We start from the raw sequence: 20,096 nt of genomic DNA on the forward strand, positions 1-20,096 counted from the left end.
TTGACGTGCTCGTGAGAAATGGAGGACAGAGACTCACACTTTTACTGTTCTATGGAAATTTTTGTAGAAGGTATAGAGCTACTGAGAACATATTTTTTAACTCGCTTTCTTTTGAACATGAGTTTAGATTGTTTGCAGTTCCCTCGACCTCTTAATCCACTTATCAATCATGGTTATTTACTTCGATTATGGAAATATTGATTTTATATGGAAATTAGAATAGTTACTTACTGTAGGTATAAGCAAGCATAGTCTAAGCAACTTTCTCAAAATTGTAAAACACCAGGAAAAAATTGAATTCTATTGAAAGAATGGAACTGAGCAAACATAAATAAAAAAATGTATATTTTATTATGGTAACATACACAAACATTGTACAAAAATATTGATATGTATATATCTTCAAAAATAATTGTTATTTACAAGTGTGAACTAATTACACTCAGCGTATCCTTTGTCCATCGCATAGACAGACACAATTGATGATTACTTAAAGTATGAAGTAATGCTGAATCATTGCGATATCCCTTGATTTTTCATCATTCTCGAAGTCATGATGTAATAAATACTCATCCAATATCTTCTTCATGAACATTCAACGATTTTACATATTTAAAGATTTCAGTGTCCCCTAAGAACTCAGTTTCTCTTCCCCTGACGAAAGAATTTGTCCTACTGACCTGTTATTTGATAGGATTCAAATTTTCCCGCGTTTTTCCCTTTCAACCGAGATCGAGTCCTCGTCCATGGCTACTCGAAGCCGACTTTCGACTCGGACATTTGATCTCTTCTTACTACTACACTAGCAGAAAACTTAACAACGATGACGCGCCTGTCGTCGAGATGAGGACGATCCAAGACGACAGATTATTTGTAGCCGTGATGTTCATCGTGGTGGGGCTCCTCGGGTACCCAAACTTTCTCCCAGACAGGCTTCCAGACCTTCTTCCATGCAGGTACCTGTACATCCTTCCAAACTGGCACAGTTTTGCTTTTCCACTCGTCCTTCCACACCTGCTTCTTCTGCGTGACCCAAATCTGTTTCTTTTCGGGCACCCAGACCTGCACAGACTCCTCCTTCCATACTAGCTTCTTATCAGGTACCCACACCTGCTTCTTCTCTGTCTTCCAGATCTGTTTCCACTCAGCCTTCCACTCCAACTTCTTGTCAGTCACCCAAGCCTGCTTCTTCTCCGTCCTCCAGATCTTCTTCCATACAGGCTTCCAGATCAGCTTCTTCTTCCAGAGGTCGTGGCTGGTGTACTGCCAGCCGTGTTGGTCTTTACCTACATACTGTTCACCAGGGATGCCGATCTTGATCCACTCAGGAACCCAGATCTTCTTCCAGTCTGGAACCTGGACCTCCTTCCACACTGGCACTTGGATCTCCTTCCAAACTGGCTTCCAGACCTTCTTCCATGCGGGGACTTGGACTTCTTTCCACACTGGGACTTGAATCTCTTTCCACACAGGCTTCTGAACCTTCTTCCAGGCTGGCACTTTGACCTCCTTCCAAGCTGGAACCTGGACCTCTTTCCATACTGGTACTTGAACCTTTTTCCATTCTTGTTTCCAGATTAATTTTTGCTCAGTCTTCCAGATCTGCTTCCATTCGGCTTTCCAGGTAAGCTTCTTCTCCCATCTGCCTTGAGGTTGAGCTGGAGGGCCATAGGACTGAGCGGGGGGACCATAGGATTGGGCTGGGGGTCCGTAGGATTGGGATGGAGGACCATAGGAACTGGATAGTCCACCACCGTGATGGTCGCCGCCACCGCCACTGCCTCCAAAGGAGCCATGACCTCCGCCGCCACTACCTCCGAAGGAGCCATGGCCTCCGCCAAAGGAGCCGTGACCTCCACCAAAGGAATCTTGGCCTCCTCCAAAGGAGCCATGGTCTCCACCTCCACCTCCACCGAAGCCGCCATGGTCATCGCCGAAGGAACCACCACTGCTGTATCCTTGGTCGAAAGAACCGTGACCCGAGGGTGCACCATAGGAAGAGGATGGAGCTGAGGGTGCACCATAGGAAGAGGATGGGGCCGAGGGTGCACCATAGGAAGAGGATGGAGCGGAGGGAGCACCGTAGAAAGAAGAAGGTACTCCATGAGAAGATCCTCCGTGAGAAGGCCCCGAGGGTGCACCATAAGAAGAGGATGGGGCACTATAAGATGACGATGGTCCTCCATGGGATGAGGGCCCAGATGGTGCTCCATAGGAAGAAGATGGCGCACCATAAGAGGAAGATGGTGGTGGGGCACCATAGGAATCGGAAGGCCCTCCTACATTTGGTACCCCATAGGAAGTTGATGGTGGCCCATACTGGCTAGGAGGTGGGCTCAATGGAGCTCTGTAATTTTAAATATTTTTGTAATTTATTTAGAATGGATAAATTATTTGTTGAGGTACTGATACTCTCTTTTTTTAGCTTTTTCATCACATTTAAAGAAGAAAGGAAAATTTTAAGTTTACTTATACTAAATTATTTGTTTAGTTTACTCACTCCTTCTTCGTCCTTATTGGGTCCCCAAGTGCAGAGACGAGGAAGAAGCAACCCAATAATAACTGAAAAGAAACTTCATATAAGTAAGAGAAATTTGTAAGTGAAAAATATAACAGCATTAAAATGTGTCCTGTTTAAAAAGACGTAAGTCGGAATGAACACAACGGAGGTTGCCGGAAGAAAGCCGGAAAGCGCTGATCATCCAGCCAGAAATGCAAATAAGGCAATCATGGCACGTTAGTCATGTAGGTGACTACAGCGGGATCTGTAATTACCTCGTAACACGGTACCACTCACTGGAAATTCAATACCGATACAATCTATCCTACTCCGACTGAAACAGCACTTCATACACGAGCATTATACTAATAATTAAAACGCGATTGCAATCTATAATCCGCTCAACCTTCACATCTTATCTTTCCCCACGCTGAGTGCGAACTTGCGCGTCAAAATTAATATGCTTCTGCGTGTGGAGGTCATAGTTCAATTTTGTCCTAGAATTAAGTTCTGATAAGAAAATAATTGAATTCAGCAGTGTCTCCGTAAGTCTATATCACAGTTTCTAGGAACTGTGACCTCTTAGCCCCTACTCTTGGCCCCTACTCTTGGCCTCTACAGAAAATAAGTAGAATATATATACTATGAATCCCAAGTATGAACAGAAGAAAAAGGGGCTTCTCCACAAAAGGCAAACCGCTTTTCCCAGCGGCGTCTTTAAAGCCGCAGACTCGCGTGTAGAGGTTTATGTCCCTTCACGTGTTTCTCTCAAAAAATGAAAGTGTCCGCGGGAGCTGACGACCCGGCATAAACAGCGCCGTGAATCGGGTCAAGTGACCCCCTTTTTCCTTCCCCCAAGAGACCCCCGGTGGTCGTGAAACTCGAGAGGTTCGTTAACGCGGGTCCACTCGAAAGTGGGCCTCTCAATTTCGTTCCCGTCTCCCCTTTACCCCGCCACAACTATTTTTTTTTTGCATTTTGCCTTTTGGCCATTCGGTGACCGTCATTCCAACGTGTTTTCTACTCCTGTTACATCGATGCTGTGTCGCGACCGAGATGTCAAGATCAAGGACCGAAAGTCGACAGGTACACGATATAACGTAAGATTATCTGATCTTTATATTCTCGTTACGGTCTATCGACGTTGTCAATCTTGTCCTCGGATGATTCGAGCAACTGTGTAGCGATGGTAGACTCGACGGTTGACGAACGTACGTAGGATCGATAGAAAGTGGCTTTGAAGGATATTAATTTGACGATAGAAAAGTAAATGTGTGCGCGCTGAAACTTTCGAAGTGGTTTAAAGTCTAGGGAATTGATTTTTGAATAGTGGTATTATAGAACTGATATTAGTTGTTTAAGATGAGATGGTTTAGATCATATAAATTTTTGCAATTTAGCCGATGCAAAATTGAAAGTTTTAAAGGCACAGTAGTCGTTCGCGTGCATGCGAGCATTTGAATAGCGCGCCCTAGATGTCTGGTAGCGAATTTAGCGCGAATCTCAAAAGATCCCGGTTTCCCTAAATGAAAGAGTCTCCTTACTTAAATTCTTTCATTATTTCGAGACACCCTATAAATTCATATATTATCTATAACGTAGTGTAGTGATAACTAGTAGAATTTCTAATATCTTCAATGCAGTTTCACGAGAGATGGTCATTCGTGGCACGAGTACAATGCTCGACTTTCCAATTCTTCACGAAGCGACGAGAATACCTACTTATCGCGTAGAAGTGATGTGCGATATGCTGCAATCACCTAACAATATTCTTTAAAACCCTCACTAACTAATGACATGCGTTTCAGGTCGTCGTTGGACCCAACCAAATGCAAGCAAACTGCCTCCTCGACTCAGACCTCGCTAAACCTACTTGTAGAACTTGAGCCCAGTAACAGAAAAGCAACCCAAAGCAAATACCCAATCACTGAAATGAGGATTCAGAGAATTTATCAGATTTCTTTCTAAAATCTTCCATCCATAACTAGAGGCCGTCCAAAGCCAGGCCAAACTGTTTTTCTGACTATTTTTCGCGATTGTTGGAATTTTATTGGCCATTACATGCCAACCATAAACTCCATAGAAGTCGGTTCACCACTGGGCCCAAGTTCTTGTCACTCTTCCACGCATTTTCAAACATGATCACTTGATTCACAGATGCACTGTACGCCACATATCTTCACGAATGATCGGTAACAACAGTGAATGGAAATTAGGCACTGACCAGGCTAGATCGCATCTTCTGAAGACGGGGGTGTTCACCGCGGCAGACGGAAAAAAACGGCGAACGCTGCCGCCTTTTTTTTGTTACGGTTCGTCACTCCTCTGACGAATTTCTGGTGGCTTCGGTGCCTTTTATAGCGAATGTTTCCTCCGCCTAAGCAGCGACTAGCTCGCCCTAAGCATAGAGACGTCCTCGAGGAGGGGTACCATGAGTGCTTCGGCGATGCTATATGGGGGTCCGCTCTTTGCCCGCTGCGTCCTCACCTCTGGAGGGGGCCTTCCTTGCGTCCATGGCTCCTCGACGAAGGTAAAAGGGGCATTTAGACGCTACCCGCGATCCGTGGGTCTTCTTCATTTGTTGCTCGTTTTTACCACTTCTCACGCGAATCAGTTGTTAGAACGTTTCTCGACATCTGCTTCGATCAATCACTCTACTTTCCCCAATGGCGATGCGCTTACATATTATAGAATCTCCTAATTATAAATATCCCAACAAGTAGTTTCAGTGGCGGCAAAACCAAATTCTCCGAGAAATAATAATCCAAGACCAACATTTTCGAAACAGTGAACCAAGAAATCAAAAGCCAGAGAAAATTGTGTAACTGCAAAACAGCAGAAACATCCAGCCCACAGATAATACTCGTCACTCTGAGGAATGCTGGTATTCAATAATATTCATACATGTAATTGCACAGAAAGTTGATTGGCTTTCACTGGTAACACAGTTCAAACATTTCCTGTAAAAGTCATTCTACCTGAGAAAGTGTTAAAAAAATCCATTATGAAATCTTCTGGAGTCACCATATTGGTCCTACCAATCTTCCAAACCCGTCAGCGATTAAGCTAACGCAATGCTATTACAACTAATTTCACTAGCTGTCCCATCTCAGCTAACATAAATCTCAAACGCCTGTGTTGTTTCCGTAGCGAATAAACGACATGTAAAATAGTAACACGATCCCATAATCGCCGAATTGGTTTAATTAAAATCCCCTGTCTAACATCCTTCCAATCCGCTTACTAATTAGATCCGATATCAGGTGTCGTGTCGAGGGTCAGGTAGTCAATCGAAATCTAGTGTTACTAGGAGATACATACTAGGCACGTGTTCGACCATTTCTTTCTCACGACAGAGGCAATAAATTGTGGTCCACGTGTAGCTGAGGAACGGTTTCGTCTGTTGCCCAATTGAACCGTACCAGTGTTACGCAACAATGGGCCCATAAGAGGAGATTAGGCCCAGCGTGAGAATCGTCACGCACAAGAAATAAAAAGAAATAAATTCAATCGTGATCGGTTTGAGAAGCAAGGTGCTTGCAAAATTTGCTTGCACGCCACGGAGAGGAATGCGATCGTCGTTTGAGGTGAAACCAACGAATCGGGTGGTCTCTGAAGAGAGGGAAGAGAAAAAGGGAGGGAGAGACATTCTGGAGCTTGACGGAGAAATTTTGATCGAACTTGGAATCCGTGTCATGTCAGAATGAAATTTTGATTTACAAAGTGTTCGACGAATGTCTTCTATTTTATTATTTATTTATTTATTATACGCGTAGAGCACCCTGTGATACAGCGATACAGCATCCGAATCCTTCTCTCTTCTTGTTTTTAAGGAACATTTACTGTTTATTTATTTTATTATAAACAGGCTCCAATGTCTGAGTTCTTAAATTTCTAACTGTCGATTTAATTGACCGTTAGCTATGAAAATGTATGCAAAACGCATGGAAATCGCACGATAATAGTCGGTACGAGGTGTGAACGTTAAGATTGATGCGCGAATTTGTGTTATAAATTGGCGAGAACCGATTCGAATTTATGGGACTTTGGAACTTTATATGTATATGTTGGTCGAATGGAGACCTTCGATCTCTCTTGTTCGGTTCTTGTTTCGCAATATCTTCCTGGTAATCTGGAAATAAATCGTCGAGAAATCAATGAATATTCGTTTTCACGGTCATGAAGAAATTCTTCTGAAATCGCTGTTTACAATTTTTAATGGGTGTCGAGTGATGTCGTCTCGGTTCAAGAATTTAGTTAAAACATTAGTACTAAGGTACTAGAAGATCTAATCTGAAGGTAGATCTGACACATTCACATTAATTAATTCTGATTAATCTCTTGGAATTTGAAGTATTAGGTATCTTCTCTAATTATAATTATTATTAGCTACTCTGTTAGTAAATCATTTTATCATTGAAAAAAGAATGGCTCTACTATAATATACTATTGCAGCCCTCCAATAACCCAATAGTACAAGAGCATAAAAATGATTTATAATATAAAACGTGGATAACACAAAACTTATAAAACTGTTATACACTATTACATGATCAATCAATTTCTTCCAAGGAAATTGTGCATCGGCGTATTACGTGGCCAAAGAGAAGACGAAGAAGTTATTACACTGAAATAGCGTTAAGTGTGCTGGAACCTGTAACCTGGAAGTGCATTTAGCGAGCCTAGAATGTGGGTAAAAGCCGTATAGGTGTGCCTCGATGCACCGAGTGAAAACCGATGTATGCTTACAGAGATCGGTTTTATCGACTTCATCTGTCGTACAACACGATACTCCTAGAGTCACTTTGACTTTCTTTCGATTCTAGTCGCGACTCCTTACGTCGCGATTTAATACCTTTCACTGTGCCATCACTAGCTTCCGTGATCATTAGAGTGGTGTACCGGAAGTCATCGAACCGCACCATCGCCGAATGTGGATTATCGACTGTTTGCAGATCGGTAAAACGTTGTTTCGAATAATAGCATTCCATTGACATATTTGCTAAAAGCTACACGCAACGAGTGTGCACGTCTCAGTTACGAAAGTCTGCTACGAGACTCTTTATTTCGCAAAAAATATTGAAGATTTGGAATAATTTCAAATATTTAAATTGAAATATTTAAATTGAAATATTAAAATATTCAAATACGATTGCTATATTTTCTGACATAATTTCCCATATGAAATATCTAATATCTCGATAGACAGTTCAGTATAGATGTAGCAGGTATATCATTGACCTCATGATAGACCGCATCCCAGCGCATCAGAGAAAACAGCATAGAATAATGACGCGAGTTTCTCGCTTCCAATAAAAGTACCGTTGACCCCTACGGTCGTCTTCATGCTGGGTGAAGACCGTGAGATACTTGCACTTCGTATTTTCGAGTGAAAGTCCCGGTGATCTCTACATGAAATGAAAATTCTCATCCGTTGTGTCGACAAGAATGATTTTAATTGCAATAATTACACTACATTAATGCTATCTTAATTATACGTCTTCATATTAATTATAATTGTGGTACAAGTTTAAGCTATATTTATTATCAAAAAATATTTTCATTTTGCATCCTGTTCAATTGTTGACAGGATACAATCCCAGGTACGAGACGCGTGTAAAATGCACGCCGCCGAAAGTTGTCATTATGCACATGATCGGGTCATTCAAACTTTCTTTCGATTTAGGGTTGCAGCCGCCTTCCCCGCATTTTATATTCCGAAGGATAATGGTGCTGGTTACTTTCACTATGCCTGGAGCGCGTACAATTGACAGTGGTCTTTCGGATCATGAAATAAGCGAGAAATTATCGTTCCTTGTAATTTAAGAGGTTGCTTCGTTCGGAAGATAAAAAAGAGAGAGAGAAACGTTCATCATCTTTTCATTCGTGTGGGTGTTGTGTCTTCTCGAAGTGTCTGATCAAATGAACCCTATTTTTCACCTCTGTTCCTGGTAATAAAGCTGTATTATACAGTCTTGGATTGAAGTGAAACGTGGCAGGAAATAAGTTTCATTTTATAATTACCTTTTTAAGTAGTAAACATAATGATAGCTTTAATTGCAAATTCGAATTTTTATAGGGTTTCAGATTTAACGATGAACATGCTAATTTTACAGCTCACTGGTCTTAGAATTATTTTGCAAAAGATTTTGAAAGAAGCTACAATATTTCCCCTTCCAAGACTCTATATTTTGATGCCTGTCGAGATCGAAAAAGTGCGAATCCTTACTTGTCACTCATGACAAATGGCACAAGAATGATCGTGACGTATTGAAACGCGTGTAGATTGTTAAAAATAATTGGTACAACGACAAATCACGTTCTTCAATTTGTCTACAAGGTAATCTGCATTCTATAAAAATTCGAGTCTCGTCCACTGGTATTACGCAGGTTAAATCATTGCTTTCCACGACCTACATTTTCCAATTGCCAGAACCTGTCACGGAACTTCCTCCTTTTCTGGAATATGTCTTCATTTTTGATAGCACATGAAACTATACTATGTGTCAAAATCATAAATTCAAAGAGGATATTTTATTCTACAAAAAAGATTGAATTTTAGTGTAGAGAAATACCCTGATGTAGCTTTGAGATCCTCGAACGTTTTGCCATTCGTATTTCATTGAATAAAAGAGCGGTTTTTTCGTGCAAGAGTACCAAGCACCATCATATTACAAACACAAATCGCTCATGATCATCCAAGAGGCTTCTAATCACCGTCATACCTTGGAGAAAGTGGCTATCGCTTAATCCTGTTTCAGTGTCTACGTAATGTCATTCAACGACAAAAAAAGTGCTTTGCATAGAACATCTGGAGATCTCTCTTTTTCTCGAGCACCCTTTTCATCGAATCCCATACTTTTTTACGAACATCCAATCAAGAAAAAACATCTCCTCATGTTCTTCCATTTAATCCAGCATTTCTTTATTTTATATAATACTTTCATGATCCTTTTAAAGAAATAGGAAAGCTGAAAATTTCTCTAGAAAGGAGTGACAATTCAAGCAGGGGTCCTGATACCAAATTTTCGGGACCTCACAGGGGCATAGTGGTGGGCAATATTCAGAAAAGATCCAGAAATCAAAAAAAAATTGAGAAAACCTGCTTTAAACGTTAATCGCAGGAGTTTTCACCTTGGGAATCTCTTATTTAGAAGAATCGTCATTAGCGAATAATTAAATGTCTTTTATTCCTCCTCTATTTAGAATTATTTATTACACGCGAGTGAGCGTTTATAATAGAGTATAACGTCGCGAAGGAAGATCCTCCAGCTGCCACAACAGAATGCTCGCTTTCCTTCCGCGTTCGTATAACAATAATCGAGTCGAATAATTCACACAATGAGGAGTAAAGCTGATACGGCGGATGTTTATCGGAACAAACACTTCCTATGGCTGTCAAATTTGATTGGAATAAAGTGCACCATCTCGACCAGAGAAATGTCGGGCGAAGAAGTTCCTGATCGAACCAGGAAGTGGCTGCCGGATCGAAACGATTGCTCCCTGCCGATTTTCTATGCGCAGACAGTTTCTGCGGGCGATTCTGCTGGCAGTTGTGCAACCGATTGACCTGCTCGTTGCGTACACGCATGTGGTAGTCCAGCGCATTTGTAACATCATGTACGAGGCATTGTACGGGAATTCCTGATTACATGACTTCTGGCCCGCTTTCTGCCTTAAGCTCCCTACCCCCTTACTTATTCTTAGTTCTAGATTCTAAAAATTCTGTACCTGCGACAAAGTTGTGGAAAACATGTACTTACCTATTATTACCAGGTAATTTCCAGTTAATGAGTTTTGCATGAGTTTTCAGCATACCCTAAAGACGAAGCAAAGCCTTTTCTGTACATATACTCCAGTTGTAAGAAAATGCATTTATAATAGAGTCTAATTGTTTTCCTGGAGACTTTTATTTTGCGATTTCCACAGCGGTAAAATGAATTAGGATGGTCAAGCTCGTAAGTCTAATTAAATTCTCAGTGGTTGTTAGAAGAGAATTGTTCCCGGTAACAGCTCTTCCGGTTTACCATTTCCGACAAAAACTGACATCTCTTCAACAGTTCGTAAGAAGCGTGATAAAAGACATTGCTGTTACCAGCGCTGCAATTACTGCGTATAATAATTGTGCTGTACGGTGAGATAATTAGACTCCTTGTGTCTGATTCTAATGACATCTTGCATCTGTTTTAACATTACATAAAAGGTTGAAAAAGCAGGTCCATAGATCATGCACTTATTAAGGATTAAATAGTAGGATGAATGGAATTACAAACGAGAAAATAATTAGACGACTTCTTTTTATCTTGCACTGGTAATTATTATCGTATATAGCGTCCAAAGGTTGGAAAAACACTTCTTGTCGAGCATATCTAGATTTTGCCGTAGAAACTATAAATTCTACTGCCGAAGCTTTTGTTTTTTTGGAAGCGTGTCTGAGGAAACAGGCGATACCAATCGGTTCTGTGCCATTCGTCTGTGAGAATAAACTGACGGGTCATTAAAATTTGCCAAAAATACACGACTGACGCTGTTTCGTATTTTCGGGAATTAAGTCGAATGCCAGCCGAACAAAGCTACCGAATACCAATACGATTTTGTGTCTCAGAAGTATTTCTAACCTACCACGAAAACTTTGTATTTTTTCGAGACGTTACATAATTTGAGTCCTTAGGAATCCAATGTGCAAAAACGAGTTAGAAATTCTGTGACACTGTTTTGCCCGCAAGAGCGACACAACAAGTAGTGCGTTCAGCGATTTTAGATTTGTTGGAACACGAGTGGTAGCGTGAGCTGAAAGACGATCGAATCAGCGTTGCAACATTTCGTTCTGCGTTTTCCTTAAAGCATCCATTCAATATTTTGACGTTAAAGAGTCATGAAAGTATCGTATAGAATATTTGAAAATGTTTGAAACAGATGTTCCGAGACGAATAAATGATCTAGTTTTGAAAATTCACTGAAAAGGAAAAAAATTCAATCCTATATTGAAGAGCATCCATCATAATCGACGTGGCGCCTACAAGCGTCGTTCTCTTCACAATTTCAATTCGTTTGGCACCGTGCGACCACGGTTAATAATTTTTCTCTGCATATGCATACAATATCGCCTCTTGCCCTTGCTCTCACCCTTAATTCGATTCTGAAAGAATCGACATTTACGCTCGGCGGCCACGTTCAGGAAACGCAGGATTCCTCGTCCCCCGCTCGCCTCTTTCTTTCTCTCCCATTATCACCAGCCTCTCATTAGCTCGAACGTTACATCCTGTCGGCTATTATTCCCATTATCTTTATTACTCAGGCTCATCCGAACGGAACACCGATCGATCTTCCTAATTACACGCCTACGTCGATATCTAATTGGTTTTGTCAACGATTTTGCCACCGTGCCGCCTCGGAAGCTTTCTTCGACGCGATGAAAACACTGTCAATCGTGGAGACGTAATTTCAAAAATGTACATAGCTAATTTTAGAATTACGCTCCTCAAATATCGACATATTTTCTTCAGCTCTGCGAACCCAGGGATTAATGGAATTGCATCTTCGCAGTGTCGATAGAACTTTCACGGTACGACGAGCAATCGGTATTACGTAAATTACTGATTTCTCGTCCAGCGACGACACGAATCATCAAATTCTTTGCTTCTTCCCGAGAGGGTTCAAACAGAGATATTATGTAATATAATTACTTTAAATTTTCTAATTAGTTGCACAACTGTATCAGGAGTCTTAGGAAAGTTGATTTTTGCGACATTAAAAATGCTTAATGAAATTAATCGCTGTGGGTTGAAAATAGTTATGAAATATCAAGACACTTTACTTGTAGGAATTCTAGAAGCATAGCTGAAAGATACGGAATCAATTCCATCGTAGATAGTGAAGAAGGTTTGAACACAATAGAACGTATGAATGACAGGAGAATTCATTCAGATTCTATTTCAATGGAAGAAAATACACAAGGCGATTGAAGTTAGAAGCAAACACAATTGAAGCTTTGTTAACCAGATTTTATTATCAGTGGCTAACATCAACTAGGAAGTGTAAACTTTTATATACAGATATTTAAATACAAGAACATATGGGAATATTTTATTTAAACGTGAAAGTTAAAAAAATTCTTTATTTGTATTATCGTTTTTTATTCTTTATTAAAGGAAATTATGTAACTGACCGTATTCCATCGATTAGGTTTAATGTATTACTAATGCAAAAATACTTTTGGAAGTACGTGATCAAGTATCCATATGGCTCTCGAATACAAATTACCGAAACAACGTAATCTACAATCGCTAACCTGTGAAAGCGACACACGAGTGATCGATCGATATTCTACGAAATATCAGTAGTGAAACAGCACGAGATACACGAATCAGATACTGAAACATCACTGTTCCCAGAAAAGAGAAAAGATACGTCAGTTACTACACTTGAACGACAACTATACATATTTAGGTACGTTAAATTTTTAGAAAAAAGAAAATATCTATGAATAGAGAAATATATATACATTTACAAATAAATTTATAATAGAGAAATAAATCTATTCTGGAAAAACGTGATCGTAGAAGCGTCATAAATTAAACATGACTCTTTTCGCGCCAAGCACTGTGCCTATTGCGCAGGCGTATAACGATAGCTGCGTAGTCGTTCATCTGCGCAGGTCGGAGGGAATGCTGGATTCATTTAAAATTAGTTGCTTTATTTCTCAATCTTTTTACGCAGGAGAAACGAACTTCTTATTAAATTTTCATATATTTCACTAAAATATGTACATCATTTGAATTTCTAACTCATTAAAAACCTAGATCAATAAATCACGTAAAGAGTTTTGAGTTACGTGCTTAAGCGAAGTATGATTGGAAACGAGAAGAATGAAATATAGTCCTATTCACGATTTTATTATTATCATTTCGCTCCCTATGTGGCAAACATTGAGAAACCTTCTTTTCAATCGCGTCCCATCGAATACTCAACCGATGACGCTATCACTTTCTCCTTCGTAACTATTTTTCACTTTCAGCGTACGTACGCGACTGCTCGCGTTGTAAAGAGCATTTCTCCGTCACTAAGTATCAATTTATACGAGCCAATTTAGTCTGATCGCGATATAAATTATCGTTAATGACAATAACCGCAGCAATTCCACTTACAGAGATAATCACTGTACGTAGCTCTATCTAAAAAAGATAGATCAATAAAACGCTTTGATTTCTTATATTAAATTAGCCGATCAGATATCAGGGTGATAAGAAGATTACAAAAGAGGACAAATTTGTCGACTTGATACTGCTCATACAAATTATGTACATTCTGTACTATTTTGCAAACTTAAATTTCTTATAAATACATAAGCTTCCGCAGTCTGTCTATAGGAGAACATATTGTTAGTTTACCGCGTTCAGAGATACGATCTTATCTCTTAATACAATAAGCTCTAGTATTAATTACCCACTCTCGGTTTTTATCGATTAAGTGCAGCTTGAGGACTAATCTCAAATCCTTTAATACAAATACAAATCCTTTTCAAACAATTACATGAAAAGGCGACTGGAACTAGTACAGTCGAAGTAGGAAGGAAGATTGCGGGCTGAGACAAGGCGACAAAGAGAGTTCGTGACTGGGGTTCCTATAATGTTTCTGCAGCGCCTCATTTCATCGCTTCGTAACATCCCCGATTGCGTAGTACATTACACGAGTGGCTTATCTTCTCTGCTTATCTAATTTTTCATTCCTTCTTGTGGCAATTTGGGTCGATTATGTCCTCCAAATTCTGTGTTACCTTAGGCACCTTAGTATGCCAAAGATTAATACTCTGATCTCCGAAATTCCATTGAGTCTGGTCTGATCTCCATTAAAACATTCACCTTTTCTTCTAAAAAGAAGAAATGGATACAGAGAAAACGCATGGATTTACTGAATCTCCAGACATTACCTTATGTTTTGATGCGCTATGTATCTAAATCACTATGCTCTAACCAGTTCACATAGGAAATGTCTCCACCTTTCAGACAGGAAAAAGGAAACGGAATTTCACTCTTGTCGAGAACCAATGTGTTAATTGCTGCGTTTGTCTCGTTCGCTTTCGCGGCAGCTCGACGTTGCTCCCTCGAATGGCGCTTGTGGAAGATTGCCTGAAGATAATGGTAAAGTGAAAACGTACCTTTCGCAATTATCTCCAAATACTTCTTTTTTCGCCAGTCGGGCTGTACAATTCGGCTCTGGAAGTCGGTCATCGGTGGAAGAGGAACTCGTATGCAAATCAGCAAGAAAATTATCCTGGAGATTGATTTATTCGGATACGCGCAGACGATCCCGAAATATACGAGAGTGTACACGATAACTTATCGCGATAACTAATTTCTGGATGGCTACGAATTAGATAGCTAAGTCCTTTTGGATCGCTATAACTTTTGTCACGTTCTTTTAGTAGAATAGGAACAATGAAAAATAGTAGGATATATACACAGCTATTTTTGTTTCATTTTATCTACTTATATACTAACCACACTCGCAAAAAAATAATAAGAAAGTTATCACTGTTATCAAGCATTCAGTGCTGTTCCACTGAAAAAGACTCATAGATGAACAAGATAGTCACGACTGATGTCCAATGCCTGAAATTCTCAAGATAAAGAATGCAAGCAATCACGCCACCGATAAGAAATTTCTATAGAAACGCTAAATATGTACCACAAAAACGCTGTTATATAATTATTATACAGATTTGTTCTCTGCATCTCTGAAAATCCCAATAACAATCGCGAAACTATAATAATATCTCTTCTAATTACATCAGACGAAATTCGAGCACTTCCACGCCAAGACTAAAAATAATTCAGAAAAAGGTGAAAGAGGCCCAGTCAATGCAAGATTTTTTACGAACAGTGAATCATCGATTATGACACGAATTTCAGGAGATTCCATGATTCTCCGCATTCCACACCCGTGGCACAGAAAACTAAAATGATTCCTGTTCCGTGAATTCTACGAGATTACATCAATACAACCGAGAACAAGATGGCATCGAGTTCTTCGCGTTCCTCCACAAACTTGACCTTCCATCGAAGCTACGACGATTTCACAATTTTCGGCTGAGCAGGCTCGATCACCTCCATCGATCATCGCCTCGAGACACAGTTCCCTATAAATAATTGGGACATTAATTTGTCGTTCCCTGTTCGACGATCAAAAATGAATTATCGTTGGAGTTGTCGTCATTGATAATTAATTCAATGGAAAATACTTCACTTTTCGGCTACGTGAAAGTAGCATAACTGTCCAAATATGATTTTTTTCGAATTTTAATTTATCTGAAAAGAGTTTCTGGGTAGAAAACGAAGATGCGATACTGCGTTCGCGATTAGGGAGTGCACGAGTGATAAGGCTCTAATTATTTCGCGAAGCACCTCGAGCGGAAAAAATATTCACGAGGGAGTAATTTTATCTGTCGGAATCTTCCGATTGCGGCAACCAATTGCAACCGATTGGGACACCGAAAAATTGAGAAATCTCGTTAAGGGGATCGAAACACTTGTACGTCTAATCGATCAATCATTAATGCTAGATAAGAGGTCGTCCAGAACAAAGTTTGAACTGGTTAGTTGACTTGGGACTGTTATTCGGGCAACAATGAGGAGCTTCCCGATTTTGGTTCTCCTTGCGCTTTGCTTCGCTTCTGGGACACTTGGTGAGTGCAATTTTAGGATACAATTCTGTGTCTGTGAGACATAAAAGATATTTCTATAGTCGAGAAAATTACATGTTATCGCTCACCGTGCGATACTTACAAGAAATTCTGAATTTTTCAATTTGTTAGTGGTTCACAATTGAAGTAATTACTTTTCGAATAATTATTTAACTTTCTTTTAGTTATATGCTTATATGCTTAACTTTCTTTTAGTTATATTTTTAGTTATATGCTATGTCATTTTAGTAATCTTCAGTTTAGAGTTATTTTTGCTAAGATTTCGCTGTGAAGAGTAAACCAACCGTTATCCTACCAAAGAATGCCGTGCTCTCTGACTCTCGTTTACCTTCTCATGTCTTAAAACTTCGCAAATATACCTAAACTCTGAGTTAAACGTCGATCCTTCGAGTTACCCATGTTCGCGTGGCTGACTTTCGATTCGACGTCCATCTGGATGAAAATATCAATAAGGAAGCTTGAGTGGAATTCCATACGACTTCTATAATACCTAAATTTTCCACCACTTTCTACTTAAATCGTTGCCTTTATCCAACAGCCAAAAAAGGGTTTGGTCCTGGAGAGCAAGAATGGGGATACGTGGAGGTTCGCCCTAGAGCACACATGTTCTGGTGGCTCTACTTCACAAACGCAAACGTTTCCTCTTTCTATCAAAAGCCATTAGTGATTTGGCTACAAGGAGGACCTGGCGCTTCATCTACTTCTTATGGGAACTTCGAGGAACTTGGACCCCTTGATGTTGACTTGAAATATAGGTCCCACACTTGGGTAGGTATCATTTTTTAAGAACACCTTCTTTGCAAATGAGTCTCCATACTCCTGAGAAAACAAATTTCCATAGGTGAAGGACTATAATGTCCTCTTCATCGACAACCCAGTGGGAACAGGCTACAGTTATGTTACAAATCGGACGCAGTACGCCCAGACAAATGCTCAAATCGCTAGCGATCTTGTAGAATGCATGAGAGGCTTTCTGAAGAAACTACCACGATTTGCTAACGTCTCCACCTACATCACAACCGAATCTTATGGTGGGAAAATGGGCGCAGAGTTCGCTCTCGCTTGGTACAAGGTGAATGTTTTATTTAATGAAATGGATACTGAAAAGTCTTTTAATAGTCTTAATTTTAGTAATCATAGTGAACTATTATGATTTTTCTTGATACACAGGCGCAGAAAGAGGGTTCCATCAAGAGCAACTTGAAGGGCGTCGCTCTGGGAGATGCCTGGATCTCCCCTGTTGATTCCACAGTGACTTGGGCACCATATCTTCTCGCCACGGTACCGTTTTAGTCTTTATTTTCACACCGTCGAACCTCGATATCTCAAGTACAAACATTTCCTCAGGGCATGGTGGACACAGCTGGTTACGAAGAAATTGACAGGTCAGCGCAAAAGGCGAAGGTAGCTGCAGAACAGGGAAACTGGAGGCAATCAGCCCTTATGTGGAGTTATACAGAAGGGGTGATCTCTAAAGTCACTAATAATATCGATTTTTATAATATTTTAACGAAAATGAGAGGTGTTGGCAGACAATACTCTTTTCAATCATTTTCGTGGAATCCTACACCCAACAGAGGTATACTTCATTTTAATTATTTTTTAATATTATTGAATACTTAATTCTGGTTTCATTTCTAACATTTATTTCTACGTTTCAGAGACCCCATTACTAAGTGAAGCCGATGACTTAACTGCATTAATGAATGGTCCTGTAAAACAGGCCCTTGGATTGTCAGTAGAACATGGTGCACAATCGGGTCAGGTGTGGAACATGCTGCTAGGAGACTTTATGAAACCTGTTATCAACATAGGTATTTTCAAAAAAATACAATTTGCTTCTATTATAGAAATATTAAACATATGTACCAATAATTGCACATTTTACTTATTAGTGGAACAGCTGCTAGATCAAACTAATTTGAAGGTGATCGTGCTCAGTGGTCAATTGGATCTTATCGTCGATACTCCAGGTAGAGTACCTTCCTGACCTGTAAATATTTCAAAATAATAGATCATCGATTTTCTGATACTTCTATTATTACATATTTCAAATATAAATAATCTAACTTGCGCTCTTAATTTTTATACAGAGAACAGCACACAAAATTGGAAAAAGAAAAATTTGTGGTAAAAATTAGTTTACAAATTTTGTGTTTATTAACTTGGAGGTGTAAATTATGCTTGTAAATCTTTTACCACCATAAATGAATACTTCTGTATGTTTCTTAATGCTGTAAGCTATTTGTTCTTCTCTCTTTACTAGGACCAAATATCAACATCGGTAAAAATTCTTGCTTCACTCTGTTTAACTCTGTTTAAGTGCATGCTTCATTTTTGCTATGCCAATGAAGCGAAGAATTGTGTAAAACCGAGAGTAGAGAATCTGCAGAACTATAGACATCGCCAGTATTTCACAACTTTTAATACAATTAGCCTCAATGATATAACTTTCGTTTACTAACCAGTGTACCATTTTCAGGTACCCTCCAATGGGTCGAGAAAATGAAATGGAAGAACTCTAATCTTTGGCTCAAGTCCGTGAGGCGTCCCCTGATCGTGAATGGCATCATCGAGGGCTACGTGAAGTCTTATGGTAACTTGGCGATGTACTGGGTCAACAGGGCTGGACATATGGTAAGCGACTGACAATCCGATATTTATAGAAAAGGCAAGAAGTTGCGTTCCAGCACACAATAGGATAATTTATTGGAGATGAATTGAGAAAAACAAAAACTTTGAATTTTCGACTTTGGAAAACTGGAACAGATCTTTACAAGATTTTTTTATTTTTGTAGGTTCCAAAGGACAACCCCGATGGAATGGCGAAAATCCTACAAGACATGACCAAGTAATATCTAAAATGTTAAACTAACTAGATGTTTCAACCGCAGACGAAAACGTGCTTGAATATCGAATAAATTAAATTTCTTCGCGCTTCATGGATTCCTACATTTGCATCTCCATAAGATAAACGAAAACACCAAAGTATTCTCTAATCTTTCAATTTTACTGGAACTTTCTCTTAATCTCACGATGGTCTACACACTTCGATATTTACATTTACTCTCCCATTAGCTTCTCGAGGACAACGGAAGCCTTTTAAACTAAAAGAAAGAACAAAATCGAAAATGATCCTAACTCTAGATTCAATATTTCAATAAAACTACACCACTTCAGTATCAATCTGTCCAGTATTTATCTCATTCAGGCTAAACTGTCAAAGGGATGATAATCTCCAATAAATTTCTGAAACGCTCATCATTCAGTTGCTTTCGCCCAGGGATATTTGAACCGAGCAAGTCAATCGTGTTCAGCATGCTGTACTCCTCGTTAGTTCCGAGAAAATTCGATTTTACGAGGCTGGTCGGTTTATTTTTCGCGAATCTAGTCGAGGCCTCGGTTTACCCACACGCTCGCGGATCCACGGCGACCTCAGTTTTCCCACAGTCGTAAAACGTCGCAGAAGCAACGACCAGCCGAAAACGAGGCCTGGGGTCCCAGCGATTTTGTCAATAAGGAACGATTGTTTGGATTCGGCCGGATACGAGGTAGTTAACACGAAACGATCCGCAAACAGGACCGCCTGCGTTCACGAGGCGTCTTGGCCGACGCGAAAAGAGGAGGCAAGAGGCTTCTGCGGTTGTCGGGCTCGTAAATGAAACATGGAAGGAAACGTTCTTTCCCTGGGGGACTCTCTTTTCAATGTTCGACTACTGTACTTCATTTTCATTTATAGAATAGGAGAACAATTTTGATCTGATCAACTAACGCATAGAAGACTAATCTTAATCAGAGCCTGAAAAATCCGAGGGATCTTCGCTCCAAATTATTTTTACCATTTATTCGACCTTTCCTGAATGTTTTTCTTGGTTACACCTCCTCTGCCTGAAT

The 20,096-nt window shown here is 39.8% G+C and overlaps 2 protein-coding genes across 2 annotated transcripts in view; one reads left to right on the forward strand and one right to left on the reverse strand.

Annotated features, from left to right (window-relative positions):
• The window catches only part of LOC143188395 (uncharacterized), a 43,240-nt gene that overhangs the window by 22,844 nt on the left and 300 nt on the right, over nt 1–20,096 (forward strand). The window contains exons 9-16 of the mRNA XM_076392612.1: nt 16,741–16,970; nt 17,044–17,274; nt 17,373–17,483; nt 17,550–17,781; nt 17,885–18,016; nt 18,098–18,175; nt 18,685–18,839; nt 19,001–19,053. Coding sequence (XP_076248727.1) covers nt 16,741–16,970; nt 17,044–17,274; nt 17,373–17,483; nt 17,550–17,781; nt 17,885–18,016; nt 18,098–18,175; nt 18,685–18,839; nt 19,001–19,053 — 1,222 coding nt within the window. The remainder of the gene's footprint in view (nt 1–16,740; nt 16,971–17,043; nt 17,275–17,372; nt 17,484–17,549; nt 17,782–17,884; nt 18,017–18,097; nt 18,176–18,684; nt 18,840–19,000; nt 19,054–20,096) is intronic.
• On the reverse strand, nt 868–4,739 carry LOC143187357 (uncharacterized). The gene is made up of 3 exons (XM_076391523.1): nt 4,725–4,739; nt 2,501–2,562; nt 868–2,347 (listed from the first exon to the last, which is right to left on the reverse strand). The coding sequence occupies exons 1-3, from the start codon at nt 4,737–4,739 to the stop codon at nt 868–870; spliced, it is 1,557 nt and encodes a 518-aa protein (XP_076247638.1).

This window comes from Calliopsis andreniformis, chromosome 2 (genome assembly GCF_051401765.1).
Source record: "Calliopsis andreniformis isolate RMS-2024a chromosome 2, iyCalAndr_principal, whole genome shotgun sequence".
In the NCBI taxonomy this organism is placed as follows: domain Eukaryota; kingdom Metazoa; phylum Arthropoda; class Insecta; order Hymenoptera; family Andrenidae; genus Calliopsis; species Calliopsis andreniformis.